Source organism: Pezoporus flaviventris, unplaced genomic scaffold (genome assembly GCF_033815535.1).
Source record: "Pezoporus flaviventris isolate CSIRO_AGI_PZ_B2104156 unplaced genomic scaffold, CSIRO_AGI_Pfla_v1 ptg000090l, whole genome shotgun sequence".
In the NCBI taxonomy this organism is placed as follows: Eukaryota; Metazoa; Chordata; class Aves; order Psittaciformes; family Psittacidae; genus Pezoporus; species Pezoporus flaviventris.
In genome coordinates, this window is record NW_026892638.1 from 142,983 (window position 1) to 163,559 (window position 20,577).

At 41.7% G+C, this 20,577-nt stretch overlaps 1 protein-coding gene across 3 annotated transcripts in view; it reads right to left on the reverse strand.

The window, feature by feature from the left end:
- Window positions 1-20,577, reverse strand: part of DOCK8 (dedicator of cytokinesis 8) — a 97,290-nt gene that overhangs the window by 26,351 nt on the left and 50,362 nt on the right. For all 3 annotated transcript variants that reach the window (XM_061475843.1, XM_061475844.1, XM_061475845.1), the window contains 12 exons: window positions 19,242-19,417; window positions 14,397-14,492; window positions 12,981-13,076; window positions 12,059-12,208; window positions 9,557-9,670; window positions 8,354-8,509; window positions 5,517-5,653; window positions 4,765-4,934; window positions 2,984-3,129; window positions 2,083-2,265; window positions 1,292-1,427; window positions 617-704 (listed from right to left, as the gene is read on the reverse strand). In XM_061475843.1, coding sequence (XP_061331827.1) covers window positions 617-704; window positions 1,292-1,427; window positions 2,083-2,265; window positions 2,984-3,129; window positions 4,765-4,934; window positions 5,517-5,653; window positions 8,354-8,509; window positions 9,557-9,670; window positions 12,059-12,208; window positions 12,981-13,076; window positions 14,397-14,492; window positions 19,242-19,417 — 1,648 coding nt within the window. The remainder of the gene's footprint in view (window positions 1-616; window positions 705-1,291; window positions 1,428-2,082; window positions 2,266-2,983; window positions 3,130-4,764; window positions 4,935-5,516; window positions 5,654-8,353; window positions 8,510-9,556; window positions 9,671-12,058; window positions 12,209-12,980; window positions 13,077-14,396; window positions 14,493-19,241; window positions 19,418-20,577) is intronic.

Genomic DNA, 20,577 nt, shown 5'->3' on the forward strand with positions numbered 1-20,577 from the left:
TGTTAAGGTTTAAACCTATTACCCCTCATCCTATCACTACAGTTCCTGATGAAGAGCCCCACTCCGGTATCTTTGTAGGCTCCCTTTTAGATACTGGCAGGCTGCTATGAGGTCTCCATCATAACTTAAAACTTCCTACAAGAAAAAATTTCACTACAGAACCATCTTCCCCTACTCTTCTTAATAACTCTTCTCAACATAGCATGTCAAACCCAGCTCAACTGATTTAACACAGCAAACCCATACCACAGCAGTGTATACAGTGAGGAGCCATAGCAACACCAAAATAAATGTCATAGCAAGCCTCTGTGGAGTATCTGATACAACTTGTATCAATAACTAGTGTTTATGACACTGATAATAAGAAGGAAAAAAATGTGCAGATAACTATTTAAACTTCCCATTCAGGTATTTGTGATCTCTTTGTTGTGTCATAGCAACAGTTGGATACTCTGGCTACTTAAACATTTTATATTTCTTTCTCTTTGGCAGAAGATGGAAAGGACTGAAACTGCTCATTTTGTAATAAAAGGTTCCTAGGAGAAAGAATAAAACATGAAAAAAGCAAACAACTTTGGACCTAATAAAAGCAATATATATTAATTAAATTACTTACTTATCCTGTCTCTCATTTGCCTGCCGCCAGTGAGTCTGCTCCTTTCTCCAGCGCAGGTTTTCACTTAGCCCCACTGATCTGTCATTCCCTAACAGTGCAACATATATCAGTGAGATGAAAGCAAAAGAGGACACCTGAAGTCTGATAGCTCACTGAAAGAAGGAGAAGTATGTCTATAGCAGTCTGTCAGAACTAAACCATTCATCTTTACAGCCTTAGGGCTTTAGTAAAGGACAGGACCCCATCACTTTTTTCATCTAGATTTTTACTATATTAGCTTGTTTAATGTCTTCAAGGACAAGAACACAAATCATTCCATTTATTAAATGAAACAACCTTTTTTTTTTGACACAAACAATTTGTTCATACTGATAGTTTAGACAACATTTCTTGGCTTTTGATTAGACAGCAACACAGTTTCTCAGAACGTCTTAAAACTTAGTTGGCCTCATATTTTTCAGTGGAGAAGAGTTCAGTCCTAGCTACACCTTGGATAGTTGAAAGCTGATGATATTTTTCTCTACAGTAAAACCAAGAAAGGTCTGCAAGGGAAAGGTCTGTGGGTGAAAAATACAAGGACAAAATTGGGGGCTATGCATAAAACCCAACAAACTCATTTATGTCTACAAGCTCTCGAGATTTTAAAAGACAAGTGGGGAGATGGGTGTGAAGTACCAGCTGGTATTCTGCAGCGCTTCATCATTTCTCCTCTGGCTCCTTCACCTCTCAGTAAAGCCTCTTCTAATCGGGCCTTAACATCTTGTGACTTCTGGAGTGCTTGGGTGCTAACTTTATCTGAGCTTTGTTTGCCCTGAAAGTAAAGTCAAAGCAATCAACACCAATGCTTCCATCATTGGGCATGAGTCAAACTTACAACTCCAAAACAAGACACAATAGGAGAGACATATAGGGGGAGTAGAAATCAGTGAATATGACTGACTAATATATAAAGGCTAAATAAATGTTGCAGATGAGGAAAGAGGCGTGTATGTACTGCTAATAAACACAAATATGTAGCTCAGTGCTACAGAGAGAGAAATTTAAGTTCAGAGGGAAGATCTCTTGATGCATTGCAGACAGACCCTGTCAGAGATGGAAGTCCTGATGTCCAGTCCTAGTTCTTAATTAAGGGGGTCATCCTTAGTGTCCTTTCTGGTACTTATAGGAACATTGCCCACCATACATTGCCCACCAAAAATAGCCCTCAAATCCCCAGGGAAAGGAAAATAATAAAGTAATTTAAGCCAACTTCATGGGACTTTCTCTAAGGTTTTGGCTGTATTTTCCTTGAAGGGTAGTGTAGACTATTTTAGCTGAATTAATTTGTCCATTTGTAGCACAGATTAAACAAGAGCTAATTTAACAGTTGTCAGTAATGAATTTCTCCTGGACAGCCAGAAGGTAAGGGAAAAAAAAACCACCCCAAAACATAGCAGGACAACAAAATCAGGCCATGTTTCACCTACCTTGTACTCAAAGCATGACACACAAATGAAAAGCAAATCTAAAATCCTGTTCAACTGCATGGATGGAAGGTCTGCAATCCATTTCTGTATTAGATTCTGATCAGCATTTTTCATGATCCAGAGGAAACATATCAAAAGATTGCGAGTAGTATCAGGACTTAATGTGGCACTCTGTCTGTAGGGCTAGGGCAGATAAAGTAAATGTCAGTTGAAAGAAGTAAAAGAAAAGGGATGTAATTCAGGTGAAGTAATGTTATTTAAATTTAAGTGAAATAGAATCTCAGAACTGGACTTTGGTAAACATAACTGCTTTCAGGTTACACTGATTGTATTTTTGAATGCATGTGATTAGTAGCAGGACTAGTTGTACGCATGTGAAATACATAAAGAAGCACAAAAGCATTGTTTGCCTGATGGGTGTATTTTAATTTCCTCTGAATAATGTGGAAAAAGATTCTATTACTGTTTGGTCCCTTCTTGTAAGGCAGTTGTGTCAGCCAAATTGTATAGGAGATTAAAAAAAACCCCAAACTATGAAGAAAAAGGAGGAAAATCCATGGATCTGAGTCCTAGATCCATGGATTCAGGTGAGACTGGGATTGGAAGGCACTGGGGGAGTCAGAGTGACATTAGGTAATCTGGAAATAAGACTAGATTGGTTGTGGAAATGGAAATAGGCATGCGGGAGAAAACAAGGAACAACTTATGGTAAAGGAGTAATTAAATGTCTAGGAGAGAAGAGTGGGATAAGACAGGAGGAATATGAGGCATTCTTTGGGGCTGGAGGAAACAAGAACACAGTTTCTCATGACTGTAGTTATTAGTGGCAAGAAAGGATAAAAGGAGAAAACAAAGAGGGTCATAGATACAAGAAAGGAGACTGGCAGAGCACTGACCATACCAGGGATATTAGAGTTATTCCAAAGCTCCTGAGGTTGAGCTGATTCCCTGCAATGGCAAGGGCTACGTTCTGATTGACTGCACCTGCAGACTCTTCTTCTTCTTCTGTGTTTCCTGTGCGTACTTTTCCGCTGCGAGGATCTGAAACTAGATTTCAAAAATCTTATTGGAACTTCAGGAAAAATCCAGTTGTTGCTGATCACATATCACAGTCTTCCATTGGGCTGTAACCTAACAAAACAGTTGGAACCTTCATCCCTAAGGCTGTTGGTCTGGCTGATGCACCAAGCAGCAAAAAGAGGTGCAGCATTAGCAATACAATTGCAGGCACCTGCAAAAGCTGCCAAATTGTTCAAATAAACACAGGGAAAGGAGATGTGTCCAATAAGCTCCAGGTGTTCAGAGAAGCCAGATTAAAAGCAAAAGCAGTCACAAACATGAGGTTGTCTCTGAAGTTCAGAGCTAAACCAGCACTTCATAAGACTGGGAACCATTCAGTTCCAGTCTATTTCAGGCAAGGGGATCAGCTCAAAAGCCATACATGGGTTTGGTGATATTCAGCAACGTATGTTAGTCTGCTAACAGCTGACAGAGATGGTATAGCCTGCTGGCTTAAGAACAAGTTTAATTTTAGGCATTTAACTCCTTCTATTTCCTGCTAGTTCTTGACATCACTTTCAACAAATAAGGATATTTATACTTAAGTTTTGTAAAAATCTCCACTTATTCTGAGTGTCCATTTTGTGTTTTGCAAGCCTGCTTTCCAGAGAAGTGGAGGGACCAGCCAGACCCAGTGTGTTTGGAATGAGGTCAACAGCCTCCTGTGACAGATATTAAAAAAGAAAGACTTGGAAACCTAGCCATACTGGTCAACTTGGGCTTCCTTATGTCATCTTTGTTTCATCTCTGGTATAAGAATAATACTTAAGATTAGAGGAATGGGGTGAGAGCTGATTAGCCAATGTGTCTTCCTTTTAGACTAAAGTGCTAAATAATACTTTCACAGTATTAAGGGTTTTTTTTGTCTGGACATCTACATACAAAATATTTTCAGAAACAGTGACAAAAGTATGTTCTTCAAAGATTATACCTTTTTTTCTTTAAAACCTTTATTTTATTTGTGCAAGTGAAATGTATTTTTCCAGGTAGCAGATATCTACTGTCTTACAAGAAAACCTGAAATAGCTACTTTCAGCAATATCACATGAATACACATGTAGAAAAATGCAAGGAAACAGCCTAAATAATGTTGGTTTAAATGGTTTGAGAATGCTGATTTAAAAGGTTCATAATGTAGAGCAAAGTTTATAGTTATAACAGATGACAAAAAATATATTTCCCTTGTGACAATTACATTAACCAGAGATAAATTTTGGTATCATGTTAATAGCACTAAAGAGCAATAGAAAAAGACAGAAATATACAATCCAATTTCTTTAATTGTGATGTAAGTCAGTGTCATTCTTGTTTTCCGTTAAACCTATCTATATCTTAATATTTCTAGAAGGCTTTATTTGTAGGATATCATAATATTTACACTAAGAGATAGGCTTATACTCCTGTACTTACAGATATATCCCTGGTCTATCATTTGCTCGTGAAGTGAGGACACTAAAGTGTTTCCTGTCTATAAAAATGCAGTTTACTTCAGAGCAAAGAAATAGACAACCTTACTAGACTGCAGGGGATTTCTGCACTTAATATGGTCTCTTTAATATTTGATAGACTATTTAAACAAGTCACTCTAATAAGCTGAAAAATACAAAGGGAAAAAGGTCTTACTTGTAAAATCATAGAGTTGTGGCAGAGAATCCAAAATGATACCAACCAAAGGGAGGTATAGAGCTGCAATTTTAACCTTCACTTCTTTTTTGGAGCAACGTGGGTCTAAGTCATGGGAACTCAGCAGGCTAAGTATAGCATTGACAGCTTTTCTTTGCACCTTGCTAATCCTGTTAACATAAAAACCATCCATGAGCTTCATTAATGAGTCATGCACAAATTATCTATAAATCAAAGATATAAGAAACAGACTGGAGGTGAAACAAATTAATACACCCATATTCATTAGATGATCTCTTCCATTCTGAACAGAGACTCATGTTCCCTGCAAAAGATAGCAGAATTACATCTCCAAGCCACTTCACCACAACCAAAGAGCACCCAAGTCTTTCAAAGTTCCCATAAAAATTCAATATTGTGAAGAGAAGTGCTTTAAGAAAAGCATCCGACTCTGGCCAAAGTTTAGCTAAACTCTTAGTTCAAAGGCAGAGGTGTTTTAGAGAGAAGAGCAGCTAGAATTTCATGCTGTGCTCTCAATTTGGCTGTTTAGCCAACACTACCACAACAAAGAGTATATATTTATTTACTGGGTCCAACATACCACAGATAAAACAATGAGTGGGTTATTGCTGTGTTACAAAGTGATTGAAAAGAGTGGGGCAGCAGGACTGCCCTGGAATCAAACTATGCCCTTGCCAAGAGTAGTAGTGTAACTCAGTTCCATTCTAAAATCTGCAAATTCGGATACCCACCCCTCACTGTCTGCATCCAGTGCTGCTGCCAATTCAGTGAAAAGTAAGCCAGTTAGAAAGTGCTGCTGACGGTATTCAGCCGAGAGGTCAAACACAGTGATTTTCTGGTCCTGGAAACTAGAGCAGGAGCTAGAGTTCTGCAGAAGTATATTAGAAATGTTAAAGAACAATCACTGAAATCAAAGCTTCTTTATGGGGTTGTACTCACAGTCCATGTAGCTAATGGAAAATCTCTACCAGGGGAAAAACACAGACTTTGAAAGAGGGTTGGACATTCTGGAGGAAAACATCTGAGTGTGAAATATAATGCATATAGTTTCAGATAAGTTGCCTGCTAGGATGCAATCTCATCCTTTCCATTCTGTGCAAGAAACTCCTTTGGCATTTTTCCTACCCTATATTCATTAGTTTGGACAGGACACAGTCTGAATTTCCTCCATGTTTAAAACTCCTTGCAATGTCATTACTGTTGCAGAGTGGCCATTGGACATTGTACAGCAAGAGGCTGCCCCTACATTAAGAGAGACTTTGGTATCAGAAGCTCTGCACTGTGTCTTCTTCAGCATCCATGACGTCTACAGAAGTGAGGTCAGGAAAGACATGCAAACAGCGTTTCCTTTCAGCCTGGAAATCCTTAGCTGAGCTTGCTGTCAGCTGCCACAATTTAGAGCCGCCTTCAAATTGCTGTAACTTAATGGCTTTGACTGATATACAGCCAGCCCAGGAATGGAAAGTTGCTGCTATATATGTGTTGTGAACTTCTGAGCTTCTCCAATCATAGGTGTGTGTACCACAGGTCACCTGAAATGTTTCTGTCCCCTGATGGGGTGAACATAAGTCTCAGGCTCTACTTCCAAGTGCAGTTACTGGGGTTTATGGGTCCAAACGTTGCTTTTAATTTATATTCTTCAATATTCTCTCCTAGTATTTCTGCCAGTCACCTGGAAATCACCCCAGAAAACAATCACAGAAAGTAGCAGTATACCACACTGTAGCAGCTGTTTTCCAGCATATTGGCTCAAATGAAACTCATGTCTCTGAGCATCCCCAATCTTTGGGTCCACCTATGTAAGTCCACTCCAATTTCAACCTCAAGCAGACAGGCACTGGCTGTACTGTTTGTGGGGAATAATGTTAAAGTGTAGAGCACCAAGTTAAGTGAATTTGGCTTCTCTCCAAGAATTCCAAAAGATTTATTCACGAGGCCGTATTTCTTACTGAAAATATAACTCTAGCTGGGCAGCACTCCTACAGACAGATCAAAATTAGTGCAAGAGTGGTCAGCTAATGTAGTAAATCATCCAAAGAACACAAAAGCCTTATTGATTTGCACAGGTTGCACTTCACAGGTTACGCCTAAAGGAGAATGAGTTGATGATGTTGCTCGAAGGAAAGAATGATTAAACTGGTGTGTGCCCAGCTCTGGTTTGCTAGAACTAGTTACAGGAGCTATGCTCAGTTCTTTTTAACCCATAAGCAACAGAGTCCTATTTCTTGTTCTTTGGCATACAGGATTAGCATTAAGCAAAACTATTAGGAAATCCTGATGCTAAAACCTTATTGCTTTTCTTCTGAGATGAAGAAAAAAAAATCAAGAAAGTATTATTTACTTTTATTGAGCTGTCAGAACCCTTAAGGTATCATCTTAGCATCCAACTAATTCTTTGGCAATGACACTTGAAAAAGAAATCATGAATTTGAACTCTGCCATTACTAAGAGTGTTTTTGAACCTCCCTCCCTTCTTAGCTTCAGTTCCATCTCCCTGCTTTCAAAGGATGTGCATTTATGGGGCTTTGCACTGAAATGCTTCATCCCAGTCCTGACCTCTGCAAGACCACTGAGGTGGAAACCAGGCAGGCTAGCACCCTTTGTTAGGGGGTCTGCCCCATGGTAAAAGCAAGATACCATCTAAGTAGAATGTAGAAGAGAAGGGCACAAGACTGGTGAAATTGTGTGTGGTATGTCAGACAACAATTTCTTCATTCAGTGTTTGTGAACTCCATGCCCAGGATGATGGATGGAAGGTCCTAACATCCAGAGCTGTGTCAGTATCAGGTCAAGTCTGGAAAAATGTGCATGTACTGGAAATGACATCCTGAAAGAAATGAGAAGTGATAAGGAGAGGCGTTCACAAAAATGGTGTGAGAGGTCTACTCAGGATATGTGTTTCCACACAAGAAAATCATAAAGCTCAAATAAAAGTGAAAGCACAGAAAAATCATTGGCAAAGTGATGGCAACCATTGTAGCATGGGGGTGGGAGAAACCCAGAACAAAGTACATGGCTATTTGAAAAGGAAAGAATGGTAATCCTGCTCTGAACAACATTAATGATCAACAGAAATCCATGATTGCAGGATACTGAAAACTGCAGTGATTTAGCTGCTATTTTGCATAGCGGTAGCATCTACATCCACTTGGGGAACAAAAAGTTCAGCCAGAAGGCAAATGCACAGAAAGTTTGCTAGCTATAATTCTCTAAAACAGATATTGAAATACGTATCTGTGGTTGTGTACGAATGGGATATAGGTGCACCTGTAAATCAGCATTCAGAGCCATGTTCCTTTTATACCCTGTACGTCTACCTTAACAGTAATTTTCTCTTTAAATGTTTCTAGAGGGGCACACATCTGTGTCATGTTAAGCTTTAATTTCTGTAGATGCAGTCTTGCAGTACTGCTCTCTTAGTCTTTGCTCTTCTGCCCCTCTTCTTTCAAGAGGGAAGTTGTTCTCCCTGATATAACAGAGGTTTATTTTAATCCAAGTATCTGAATACAAATATCTGTACATGTGTGCTTATGTGACATTGATGCAATATCATCTAATGGAAGCCTACCTGGGAAGATAAGGAGGGAGAGGGGGATACTGGAGCATATGCAGAGGTCATGAAGAAGAGGTTCAGATTGAGGTAATGCTCATGGCTGCAGAGAATTCTCAAGAACTCCAGTCTCATGGAAATAAGGGTAGAGAGTGAGTTCAGCTTGTTTGAGAGCTAGAAAAGCAAAACAAAAAGTGTCATGTAATGGGCATGCACTATTTAAATTACCATGCAGTGAAATACTCTGCTTCCCAAAGCAGAAATAGACAAATAGCCCAGCATGCCCTAAAATGCTCACTGGTTCCCTCTACCTAATGAATTTCCATCTATTAGCTCCTCTTCTTTTGGCAGTGGCGGTGTCCCTCTCTCCCTGCCCCTTCTGACTTACCATCTTCCTAAGAGACAATGAATTGGGGGGGGGGGGGGTATTTTATCCCAAAAGAAAAAAATACAGTAATTTTTCCCTTTTGCATAATACATAGATTAAAACCAAACAAAAATTTGTTGAGTCTGTGGCAAACTCATAAAGAGTCCTGCTGGGCAACAGAGGGAGAGTGGTCTTGTCATTTTTCATCATAGGAACAATGACATCAGTGGAGTATTGCACATACATTAGGAAGCAGGGCTGGTAGCCAACTTGCATTCTCCCACCTACCATCAGCTGTCAGAGGTTCTTCCTTTGGCAAAAAAGTTACAGCAGGTATATCAAATCACAAAACAGAAGGAAAACTTGCACCTTCAAATACAACAAATCATTTCATAGCAACATCCTGCATAAATTTGGTGGTTTTCTGGGGGGAGGGGTGGAGGAAGGCTTATATAGTGAGAAGTCAGAAATGGATCATTTTGATTGAATCTCCCAAATCTAAATAATATCCTTACAGCACTGGAGGAGTCAGAGATCAAAAGCTGCTCTGTATGGTCTGCAGACCATATGGTCTGCTAATGGATGTAAAAAAGTAAGGGAAGAAAAGTGGCTCCATGGATGCTCTGCAGTAGTGCAAGGTATAACATTTCTAAAAGGATCTTAACCTCCAGTCCATTTTTTTTCTGTAGACCACAAATCAAAAAAGTCTTAAAGTCTCTGCATATGCAATAAGAAATAGGAAATTTACCTAGCTTTTTAACACAACTCAAAGGATCTTGATAGATAAATGAATCAGAACAGAACACCAGACTGGCTGTAAGCCAGATGCAATCCCAATCATGCATGGTGCCTACCTGGTTACAGTAATGTTTGATGAGATTAAACACAAATCCTCGGTCCATTAAAGAAAGAAGATCATACAAGAAAAATGCCAGGCTGATATTAATTTTTTCCGCTTGCTCACTTTCCTTTAAAAAAAGGGGGGAAAATGTAGTTATGATGTATAAAACATATACAAAGGCAGAAGAATTTTTAGAATCATTAAAAAGCAGTATAGGAGACAGCTCCCAGAGCCGTCGCATGGAACATACTGGTGAAGATTGTTTCAGTTCTCCAGTTTACATAATCTTGTTAAAATCATACTGAATCATTCCTGTAAATTATTTCAACTGTTGTGACTTTCACAGGGACTATCAAAGGATGAATGAACAAGTTTATCAACACAAACCTTTGGGTTGACTGTCGTGGTTTGGAACGGAATTTGAGACCTGTTCTGAATTACCTATGGGCTGGAATTCTGCACATGCTTTTATTTTATTTTGTGTTTTAATTGAATCTTTAACATTAGAGAATGCCGGTTTACACACTTAAAACATAAAATGCTGTTTTAAATTATTAATAAAAAATCTGTCTTTGCTGATGGAATGCCAAACATTTTGTTTAGAAATTTTAAGTATAAAGCTAATGCTTAAAAAAATACTAAGTAAAAAAATCCTAGTAAGTTAGATCTGTGGGTTTTACCATTCAGCATCTAAGCTTTTGCATTGGCCTGATTACCAGAGATATGCAGCCCCAAGCAAAAATCACAGAACTTCATGTGCCCCCTAAAATAAGGCTGCAGTTACTCCAAACATACCAGTTTAAATAACAAATTCTCAGTAGCATGTGTAGCTCACCAAGGAGAATTTGTGGAGGTGCGTGAGTGATCTGCACAGATTTAACATTCAGAGCCCTCAGGTGGGTTCAGTCAAGACTGACAGCAATGACTGAGAAAAAACATTGCCCCTACTGGTGTCTCTGACTAGTGAGGACAGGTGTGCAGCACCTCAGGGTGGTTACACTTCAACCTTTTTGTGGCTGCTCACATATAACATACATCCATCTCCCGTGATCCCTAATTTATGCAGCAAGGCATTTTTCTGCTGTGAAGTCAAAATTAGGTTTCCACTGCCTTTTTAAGCTGGTAGCTTAAAATACACCAGACATATCACTGCAGAATCCCAGGGCAATCGGACATGCTCATCCATGTATTGAAACATATATTGTTACTGCTTGGATTTGTAATGAGACGCATACTGCCTACTGCTGCTCTGTACAGCTAACCATCAGCCTTCATTATGCAAAGGCTGCAGTGGGATTTTCAAACATGATCTGGTTCTATATCCTCACTCTACCAAAACTGAATTGAATAAACAGCCCATAAAATTTCCTGGCAAAACTTTTACTTCTATTCAAAAATCTTTCATGTAACAGATTTTTATTACACAACATACCTAAAAGAAAAATGTCACTGACACCTTAAGGAGAGATTTCTGTGAAAACAATTGCTCGACATGTGGCTACCACAAAAGCACACCAAAGGATCGAGCAAAGGGTAAAGCTTCGGGAACAACTCTTTGGTGGACAGCGGCAATAACTTCCACCATTCTCTGCCCTCAGTTGCCTGGCCTTGGCCCTTTCCCACTTTCTGCTCCTCAACAGCACAGTGGTATGCACACATGAAGTGGATCAGGAAGCTGACCTGGCAGGCCAGCTCTCCAGTCTGGTCCTGCCCTGTGGCAGAGCTCAGTGCTGGGCTGCCATAGTGCATTTGGCAGCTCTGAGGTATGAAAAAAGTCAGTTGCAACAAATGAGCAACAACAGTCACCCAGTGCCTACCTGTGGCCTTAACTTTTGTCTATCGGCTAATGTGGAGTGACATCAGTGATATAAACTGACAGTATTAATATTAAAATACAAATTACATTTTGTGATTGTTTCAACTTTATAATCCATTGTATCAGTGCAGCTTGTTAAGACGTATCAGGAAAATAAATTTTATGGGATTTAGGGCTTATTTTTTGTCTTTAATTTTCATGTGGCCAGTGCCTCTTTAAAGAGACTTGGGGTTAGATCACTCATGTTTGGATTCTGCAGCCCTCAGGAGGAATACAGCCTTCATATTGTTTATCCCACTGCCATCAGAGAAGTCAAATACAAAATAACCACTATACCTTAGAAATGAGGGTAGCAGGAATAAACCCTGCTTGGGCTGCAGTTTGATGCCCTGGCTGACATGGCATAAAGCATCACTACCACTAAAATTAGGCGCACAACCTTTCCTGTTGATGGGAAAGGGAATTCCTTCCCTGCTTCTCAAAGTCACATCAAGAAGCAGGCTGGAGAGCTGAGCTGAATCAAAACAAACTACCAGGAGAGCACAAGGCTGCCTCTTGCGCAGCCACAACTCAGTTAAGGTTTATGTGAGAATACTGCCTCAGTTTTAGCGTAAGTCTAGTAACACTGATGAAGGTGAAATGGGATTAAATTGCTCTGTGCAACACCAGCTGAGTAGCAAGGATCCACAATGCATTTACCTTCTGTGGTTTGACTAAAAGCGCAGCAATCTCTGAAGTAACCACACTAACTATAGTAGTAATATCATCTTTGAAACGATCAGAGAACCGGCTTCTTCGCGGGTTATCTTGTTTGTCTATGCTGTGAACATACTGAGCCATACTCTTTATCTGCAAACAGAAAAAAAAAAATACAAAAATGCCCAAACTGAAGGTAAAACTACTGCTTTCACTTTGTGCCTGGGAGTAAGATTCCCTGCTTGTTTTTTCCTGAATGTAATCACTCCCATCTTCTCAGAGCTGCTGTGATAGATGTACTCGCAATGCCAGCAGAGAGCCTAAGACTCACACAGACAGACACTGACTTCTGTTCAGGTTCATGCAGTTGGCTACTCTCGGCACCCAAAATCAGAATGACCCTCCATAGACCCTTGCATCTGCAGCTCTGAAATGCTGTTTGCAATGTTTGCCCTTCATGATGACAGACAGGGAGTGATACTTCTGGAATTAATTCTTATTTCTTCACCTGATGTTGGGTTGTTTATATGCTGCCACTGAAAATCAGTGTGGTTTTTCCACTGACATCTATCGCTTCGGGGCTCTGTGATTCTGTGAGTTTGGGGAGCCTTGTCACTGCTCTCAGGCTGTTAGCAAAGCAGAAAAGACAGGAACAAGTATTTAAAAAGGAAGGGCTTGGTTTGATGTCTGTCTGTCAGCCTTCTGCAACCTGTGTACCACTGTGCATGTAGTTTGCACAGGACTTTGCCATCACAGGCTGTCAGTGGGGAATCAAGTGAATATGGAGGATTCTTTAGTTGTACTTTCTACCTTCCACACTGGGGCTGAATAACTGAAGAGATTACCACCCAACTAAATCCGTGTCTGGATTACCCATTACATTTTCTCCATTTACCTACTGTAAAATACCACTGTCAAAGCTTACCAGGAGCTCAAAGAAGAACCAGGCATACTTGAAGACAGATTCTCTCACCATACCCGTGCTGACCACCATCTGCAGTGCCAGCTCCTCATGGAAATGCTAGATAATAAACACAGAGTGTTGGGAAATGTTTTTTCAATCAACTCTTCTTTCAGTTTCAACATTGCCCCTCTTCCCTGTGGGAAACGCCCCCAAACTGGAAAGTCAGCAGCTGGATAGGGATGTGCTGACATCCCTGCAGAATCAGAAGGCAGATTTGACCAAAATGACAGACAACTAACGCTGGTGGCAAACAGACTTCTGGGGACCCATTTCCTGTGGATACAGAGTTCTGGATAACTAAACTGGAAAATGCCTTCGGTCTATCCTCAGGCCACTGGCTATATGCATGACAGTGAGCAGTCACATTCCCTACTCTCTGCTAAGCACTTTCACATTCATGCTTTTTGAGAGAAGGTGTAAGTAAGGTTGTCTCTGTGGTGGGAGAGAAGCACACAGTGATAACCACAACAGAGCTTGCACAGAGATTTGTAGCTGGAGACAATACTCTTTGCAGTGAGATGTGACCATATCACCCAATCCCAATGACCTAAAATTTTAGGAAATGCAAATCTGGACTAAAATTTTATTACAATAACTGTTATCTATTCTGACTTAGACAATAAATTTAATGGGATTCTCAAGCATATCTAAATTGAATAGGACATCGTAATCCATCCAAAATCAGACTGGGTATAAATCTCTATGCCTTTTAGCAGAAATCAAACCAATAAAAAGGAGTAAGGAAGGAGAGTTTCTGAACTGTAATTCAGATTCTGAACTGCTCATTTCAGGGTTTTTCCCCTCCTTCTTCATCCAAAGCTACTGTTGCTGATCAATGCCAAACACAAGGCACAGCTCTGGAAAAAATATCAATGTGACATGGTATCTTCTATATTGTTAAAAAGCTATTTGGGAATGAATAGTCAAGATAGGAAGGAATTTATTGGTTATAAAAGCTACAAAAAGGAGAAAAGAAAACTTTCTTTACAGAAGATAGAGACGGCAAACATTTCTGAATGGGGTTTACTGTAACATGTAAAGGCAGGTATACAAGGGTAAACAGCAGTGGAGAAACACAGAGGCCCTAACATCTTGAGAAAGAGAGCAAAGGGAGGATCCAGGCAGGCTGCTACTTGTCTAAATCAGTCCTGGCAAATAAAGAAAAGAAGAAAAAAGTCTAAAGACTCAGGAGCAGAAGAAGAAAGGTTTGGGTAATATTTACCCACTTATTCCATCACAAACTCTTTATTCAATAAAACTGGTTGTTATTTTGTTCTCTCTTTCCCCTTTCCTCATTTTGAACCACTAATTATCAGCACGGCCTCAGAAGGCTCCAGACTCTGTTACTGCGCTCCCTCATGCTTAGCGGTAGGCTACCTTTTTATTGGGCGCTCTTGAGCTTCCACAGACGGTTGGCATGTCATTTGTTCCTTCAACACAGACAGACATCCGACTGGAGCTGTGATCCATAGGCTGGAGAGCATAGCCAGAAGAAATACATAACAGGAAATTAACACATGATTAAGAGAGACGAAATCAACAGCAGTTTTGGTTTGGTTTCTGTTTTGTTATTGTTGTTGGGGTTTTTTGTTTGTTTGGGTTTTGGCTGGTTTTGGGGATTTTTTTTGAAGGTATGCACAGACGTTCACCTGAACAGCTCGTCTCTCCTCCGCATCCCACTCCCCACTAGAGCCCGAGGAACACACGAACGCCGCAGCCGCAGGAGAGTGCAAATGCCAACACTGCCATCGCGTGTCCAACTGCAGCACTGCAGGTGTATTTTGGAGGCGCTACAACTCACCTTTTCAAAGGGTAAATTTCAAAGGGTCCTTTAAGTTTATCCGATGGCTCTACATCCCAAATTAAATAGCATCTGGAGTCTTTCCTTCATTAAAAGTAATACCAAGTTTAAATGAAATGAAATGGCAATAGCCAATTGTGAATTGCTACATTTATCAAAGTGATGAAGCTGTAATATCAAACATTTTACTTCTGTATTAATATGTAAAAAATTTGCCTGCCTTGAGCTCTCTTTTTTAGCACACTGTACATTACAGAAAACTCGTAAAGCTATCCCAGCCGCTCTGGCCAATGAGCCGGCTTCATTTGGAGCTCGGCTCAAATGCCTCTATACAAATGCCCGTAGCATGGGGAACAAACAAGAGGAATTAGAGATGTGTGCACGTCTACAGGGGTATGATATAATAGGCATCACAGAAACATGGTGGGATGGCTCCTACAACTGGAGTGTTGGAATGGAAGGTTACAGGCTCTTTAGAAAAGACAGGCCTGGCAGGTGGGGAGGGGGAGTTGTCGTTTATGTTAGGGGTAGGCTGGAGAGTACGGAACTGTCTGGGGACAGGTGAGCAGTCCACAGAGAGTTTGTGGGTCAGGGTTAAAGGGAATATAGCTCTGGGAGACATTACTGTGGGGATCTGTTACAGACCACCTGATCAAGGAGAACCTGCAGATGAAGCACTCCATAGACAGATAGGTAAAGCCTCACGCTCACAGGCCCTTGTTCTCATGGGTGACTTCAACCACCCTGACATCTGTTGGAAGGACGGTACGGCCCGGCACAAGCAATCCAGGAGGTTCCTCGATTGTGTGGAAGACAACTTCCTTCTGCAAGTAATAGAGGAGCCGACAAGGAGAGGTGCCATGCTTGACCTCGTGCTCACCAACAGGGAAGAGCTCGTTGGAAATGTGACTCTCCAGGGCAGCCTTGGATGCAGCAATCATGAGATGGTCGAATTTGAGATCCTCAGGACAGTGAGAAGAGTGTGCAGCAAGCTCACTGCCCTGGACTTCAAGAGAGCAGACTTTGGCCTCATCAGTAACCTGCTTAGGAAGGCTCCATGGGATACAGCCCTAGAGGGCAGAGGGGCCCAAGACTGTTGGTTGATATTCAAGGATCACCTGCAACAAGCTCAGGAGTGTTGCATCCCAACCAGAAGGAAGTGCAGCAGGAGGGCCAGGAGACCTCCTTGGATAGATAAGGAGCTCCTGAGGAAGATTCAAATGAAAAAAGAGGCTTCTAGAAGCAAGGACAGGTGGCATGGGAAGAGTACATGGATGTTGTCTGGGAAGCTAGGGACCAGGTTAGGAAAGCTAAGGCCCAGTCAGAATTAAACTTAGCTAGAGGTATTAAAGATAACAGAAAGGGATTCTACAAGTACATAGCAAATAAAAAACAGACTAGGGAGAATGTAGGCCCCCTCAGGAAGCTCTCAGGAGAACTGGCTACACAGGATTTGGAGAAGGCTGAGGTTCTTATTGACTTCTTTGCCTCAGTCTTCACTGGCAAATGCTCTGACCAAACCACCCAAGTCTTGGAAGGCAGATGCAGGGACTGGGAGAATGAAGACCTTGCACCCACTGTAGGAGAGGAAATGGTTAGAGACCATCTTAAAAATCTGAACATGCACAAATCCATGGGTCCTGATGAGATCCATCCGCGGGTCCTGAAGGAGCTGGTGAATGAAGTTGCAAAGCCGCTGGCCATCGTATTTGAAAAATCATGACAGTCAGGTGAACTTCCCAATGACTGGAAAAAGGGAAATATAAACCCCACGTTCAAGAAGGGGAAAATGAATGACCCAGGGAACTACAGACCAGTCAGTCTCACCTCTGTGCCTGGCAAAATCTTGGAGCAGATTCTCCTGGAAGGCATGCTAAGGTACATGAAAAACAACAAGGTGCTTGGTGACAGCCAGCATGGCTTCACTAAGGGGAAATCCTGCCTGACCAATTTGGTGGCCTACTATGTGGCTACAGAACTGATGGACAGGGGTAGAGCAGTTGATGTCATCTACCTGGACTTGTGTAAAGCGTTCGACACTGTCCCACACGACATCCTTGTCTCTGAATTGGAGAGACATCAATTTGATGGATGGACCACTCGGTGGACAAAGAACTGGCTGGATGGCCGCATGCAAAGAGTTGTGGTCAATGGCTCAATGTCTGGTTGGAGACCAGTAACGAGTGGTGTCCCTCAGGGATCAGTGTTGGGACCGGTCTTGTTCAACATCTTTGTCGCTGACATGGACAGTGGGATTGAGTGCGCCCTCAGCAAGTTTGCCGATGACACCAAGCTGTGTGGCTCGGTTGATACGCTGGAGGGAAGGAATGCCATCCAGAGGGACCCTGACACGCTTGTGAGGTGGGCTGATGCCAACCTCATGAAGTTTAACCATGCCAAGTGCAAGGTCCTACACCTGAGTCGGAGCAATCCCAGGCACAGCTACAGCTTGGGCAGAGAAGAGATTCAGAGTGGCCCTGCAGAGAAGGACTTGGGGGTGTTGGTCAATAAGAAAATGAACAAGAGCCAGCTTCAGTGTGTGCTTGCAGCCCAGAAAGCCAACCGTATCCTGGGCTGCATCAAGAGGAGCGTGACCAGCAGGTCGAAGGAGGTGACCCTGCCCCTCTACTCTGCTCTTGTGAGACCTCACCTGGAGTATTGTGTGCAGTTCTGGTGTCCTCAACATAAAAAGGACATGGAACTGTTGGAACAAGTCCAGAGGAGGGCCATGAGGATGATCAGGGGACTGGAGCACCTCCCATATGAAGACAGGCTGAGAAAGTTGGAGCTGTTCAGCCTGGAGAAGAGAAGGCTGCGTGGAGACCTCATAGCAGCCTTCCAGTATCTGAAAGGGGCCTATGAGGATGCTGGAGAGGGACTCTTCATTAGGGACTGTAGCGATAGGACAAGGGGTAACGGGTTAAAACTTAAACAGGGGAAGTTTAGATTGGATGTAAGGAGGAAATTCTTTCCTGTAAGGGTGATGAGGCACTGGAATGGGTTGCCCAGGGAGGTTGTGAATGCTCCATCCCTGGCAGTGTTCAAGGCTGGGTTGGGCAGAGCCTTGGGTGACACGGTCTAGTGTGAGACACCCCTGCCCACAGCAGGGGGGTTGGAACTAGATGATCTTAAGTTCCTTTCCAACCCTAATGATTCTATGATTCTATGTTCAAATCTACATTATTAAAAATTGCTATGGATGAATATGTATGTCCGTATAAACAAATCAAATAGATTGGCATCTTACTAGCTGTGGTTTAATTTGCTGAAGATAAGCACTCATTCACTTTAACTGGAGAGGCATGTGATCATTCAGTGGAGAAAAGACTTCAAAATGTTTCTGGAAATAACTTGCTTGAGAAGCAGTATTTTACATAGGTAACACTCAAAGAGAAGCGAGGGGGGATATAGTTCAGAGCTCAGCAGACATGCTGCTGTGGAGTTTTGCCAGGGCTGCAGCTAGGAGGAGGCTCCTTACACAGGCAAAAAATCCTGATTTTCTCAGAGGCACAGCTTCCCAGCTCCTGCTGAATGAGGAGCTCTAGATTTTGGTTTGCCCAGACAGCTAAGCACAGCCACCCTCACCAAGCCCTGAGATGAGTCTGGGATGCTGTAGACTGGCAAGCATCAGGTGCCAATCAGAGAAGCAAAACTCAAGTTTTTGGAAATCATCATCCTTTCTATCCTGCAAGCTGTTGGTGGCACATGTAGCTGTGGATAAGAAAGACAGAGGAAGTTGTGTTTCACTCTGTGGTTGAATAAAGTACTTGGAAAGACCCAGTTACAAAATCTGCAAAATATCATCTGTACTATAGATGATACAAAATCATGGGGCTGCTATCATACACATTTCTCTGTGATTTGAAAAATAAAAAACAAAGCAAAACAAAAAAGCCAAAACAAACAAAAAACAAACCCCAAACCAACCAGTCAACCAACCAACCAAAAGACTTAAAAGGAGCAAGAATAAATTATGAGTGCATTTTAGGAAAACTATTTCTCTTCTGAGGAGTCTTTCACTCCTTTTAGAAAGTGAATTTGTTCCCAGTGTAAGTGGTAGTAGTCCTTTCTCACAATGACTCTGTGCACCTGGACCAGGCCATGTCACCAAATGCGAACAGAACATAAATGTCAGGAAGAATAGGAGATTGAGGCACATTAAAAAAGAAAACACCTCTGTGGAGTGTCTGTGTCTCAAATAAAAGACAGAGTTCTTACCTGTTGCTCTTTTCACTGACAAGAGAATCAGAATTTAGCAACAGGATTTACCATTTACCTATGCCAAATCAGCTAAACCACAAGTGCTTCTGGTGATATATACAGTGCATTTATAAGAAGCAAACCCTACCATCACAGAACAAATCTGGATGATTAGGTCTGGGTCCACACAATTCCCTGGATATTTTACCTTGTTCTCTTACCTTGGATGACATGATGTTTTTGACTTCCTCATCAGTAGCACTTTGTGTAACAGCAATGTCAGGATTGCTGCAGCTGATCACTCGGCTCTGAAGGAGTTTACTCCCAACAGACATTGCGGAAGTGCGTCCAAATGTGTAATAACGAGACTCTGTTGAAATGCCACTGCTGCCTGCACCTGCCCATAGGAAGATGTTTGAACTGAGACTAAAAGACATATATATGAGACAAAAACTAGATTCAAGCAAGCTTTGCTCACTGCTGATACAGCATCAACACTTCAAATAGCATTAAGCTTCTGAAAGTCTTGCTACAAACTGCATAATTAACAATTACATAGGCATAGAAGGACAAAGTGCATGGGTGATTGTAACAAAAGCAGTAACTAAATCTTAACTGGGCTACCTGAGTAGCAGCTCTACTACATTAACTCTCATTTTCTCCCATCAACTCTTCTTAATTTCCTGTACCTTAAGACAGGCCTAAACACAAAATGTCACCTTCAACACATAAGATTTAACATGTCCAAAGTATCCAAGAAAGCAGAGATCACTGCCAGCAGGAATTTCACTAAATGATTACCTAGTTTTCAGCCTCCCCATGGACTTTATTTTTCAGGATAAATAATTTCTAAGTGTAGGTAAGATCAGAGATTTTAATTCATCCTAACATCAGTCTAAATGTCCCTCAAGAGGGATTTAAATGAACATTTAAAAGAGAAAAGGGCCCACATTTCTTTAGCTCCCACAGCTACTTGGTGGTAAGTCAGCTCATATATAGTAATCACTCAGATAAATTCTTTAGGATTTTAGGCTTTAGGACAGTGGACTGCAGCAGAATAACATAATAGTTGAGGTTCAAAGGGACCTCTGGAGGTCATCCGATCCAACTTCATGCTCAAGCAGAGTCACCTAGAGCCAGTTGCCCAGGATCATGTCCAGATGCCTTTCTAATAACTCCGAGGTGAAAAATTTCACCACCTCTCTGAGCATCCTGTGCCAGTGCCAGTCACCCTCACAAGAATAAAGTGTTTCCAGACAGAGGGTACCTCCCATGTTTCAGTCTCTGCTCATTGCCTCTGGTCCTGTCACTGGGCACCAAGGGAAACAGCCTGGTTCTGTCATCTTTGCACTCTCCCTTCAGGTCTTTGTATGCATTGAAGATCCTCCCTGAGCCTTCTCTTCTCCAGGCTGAAGAGTCTCAGATCTCTCAGCTTTTCCTTATTGGAGGGATGCTCCAGTCCCCTTATCACCTTTGTCACTCTTGGCTGCTCTCTCTTCAGCATGTTCATACCTCTTTTGTACTGAGAAGCCCAGAACTGGACACAGTACTGCAGGT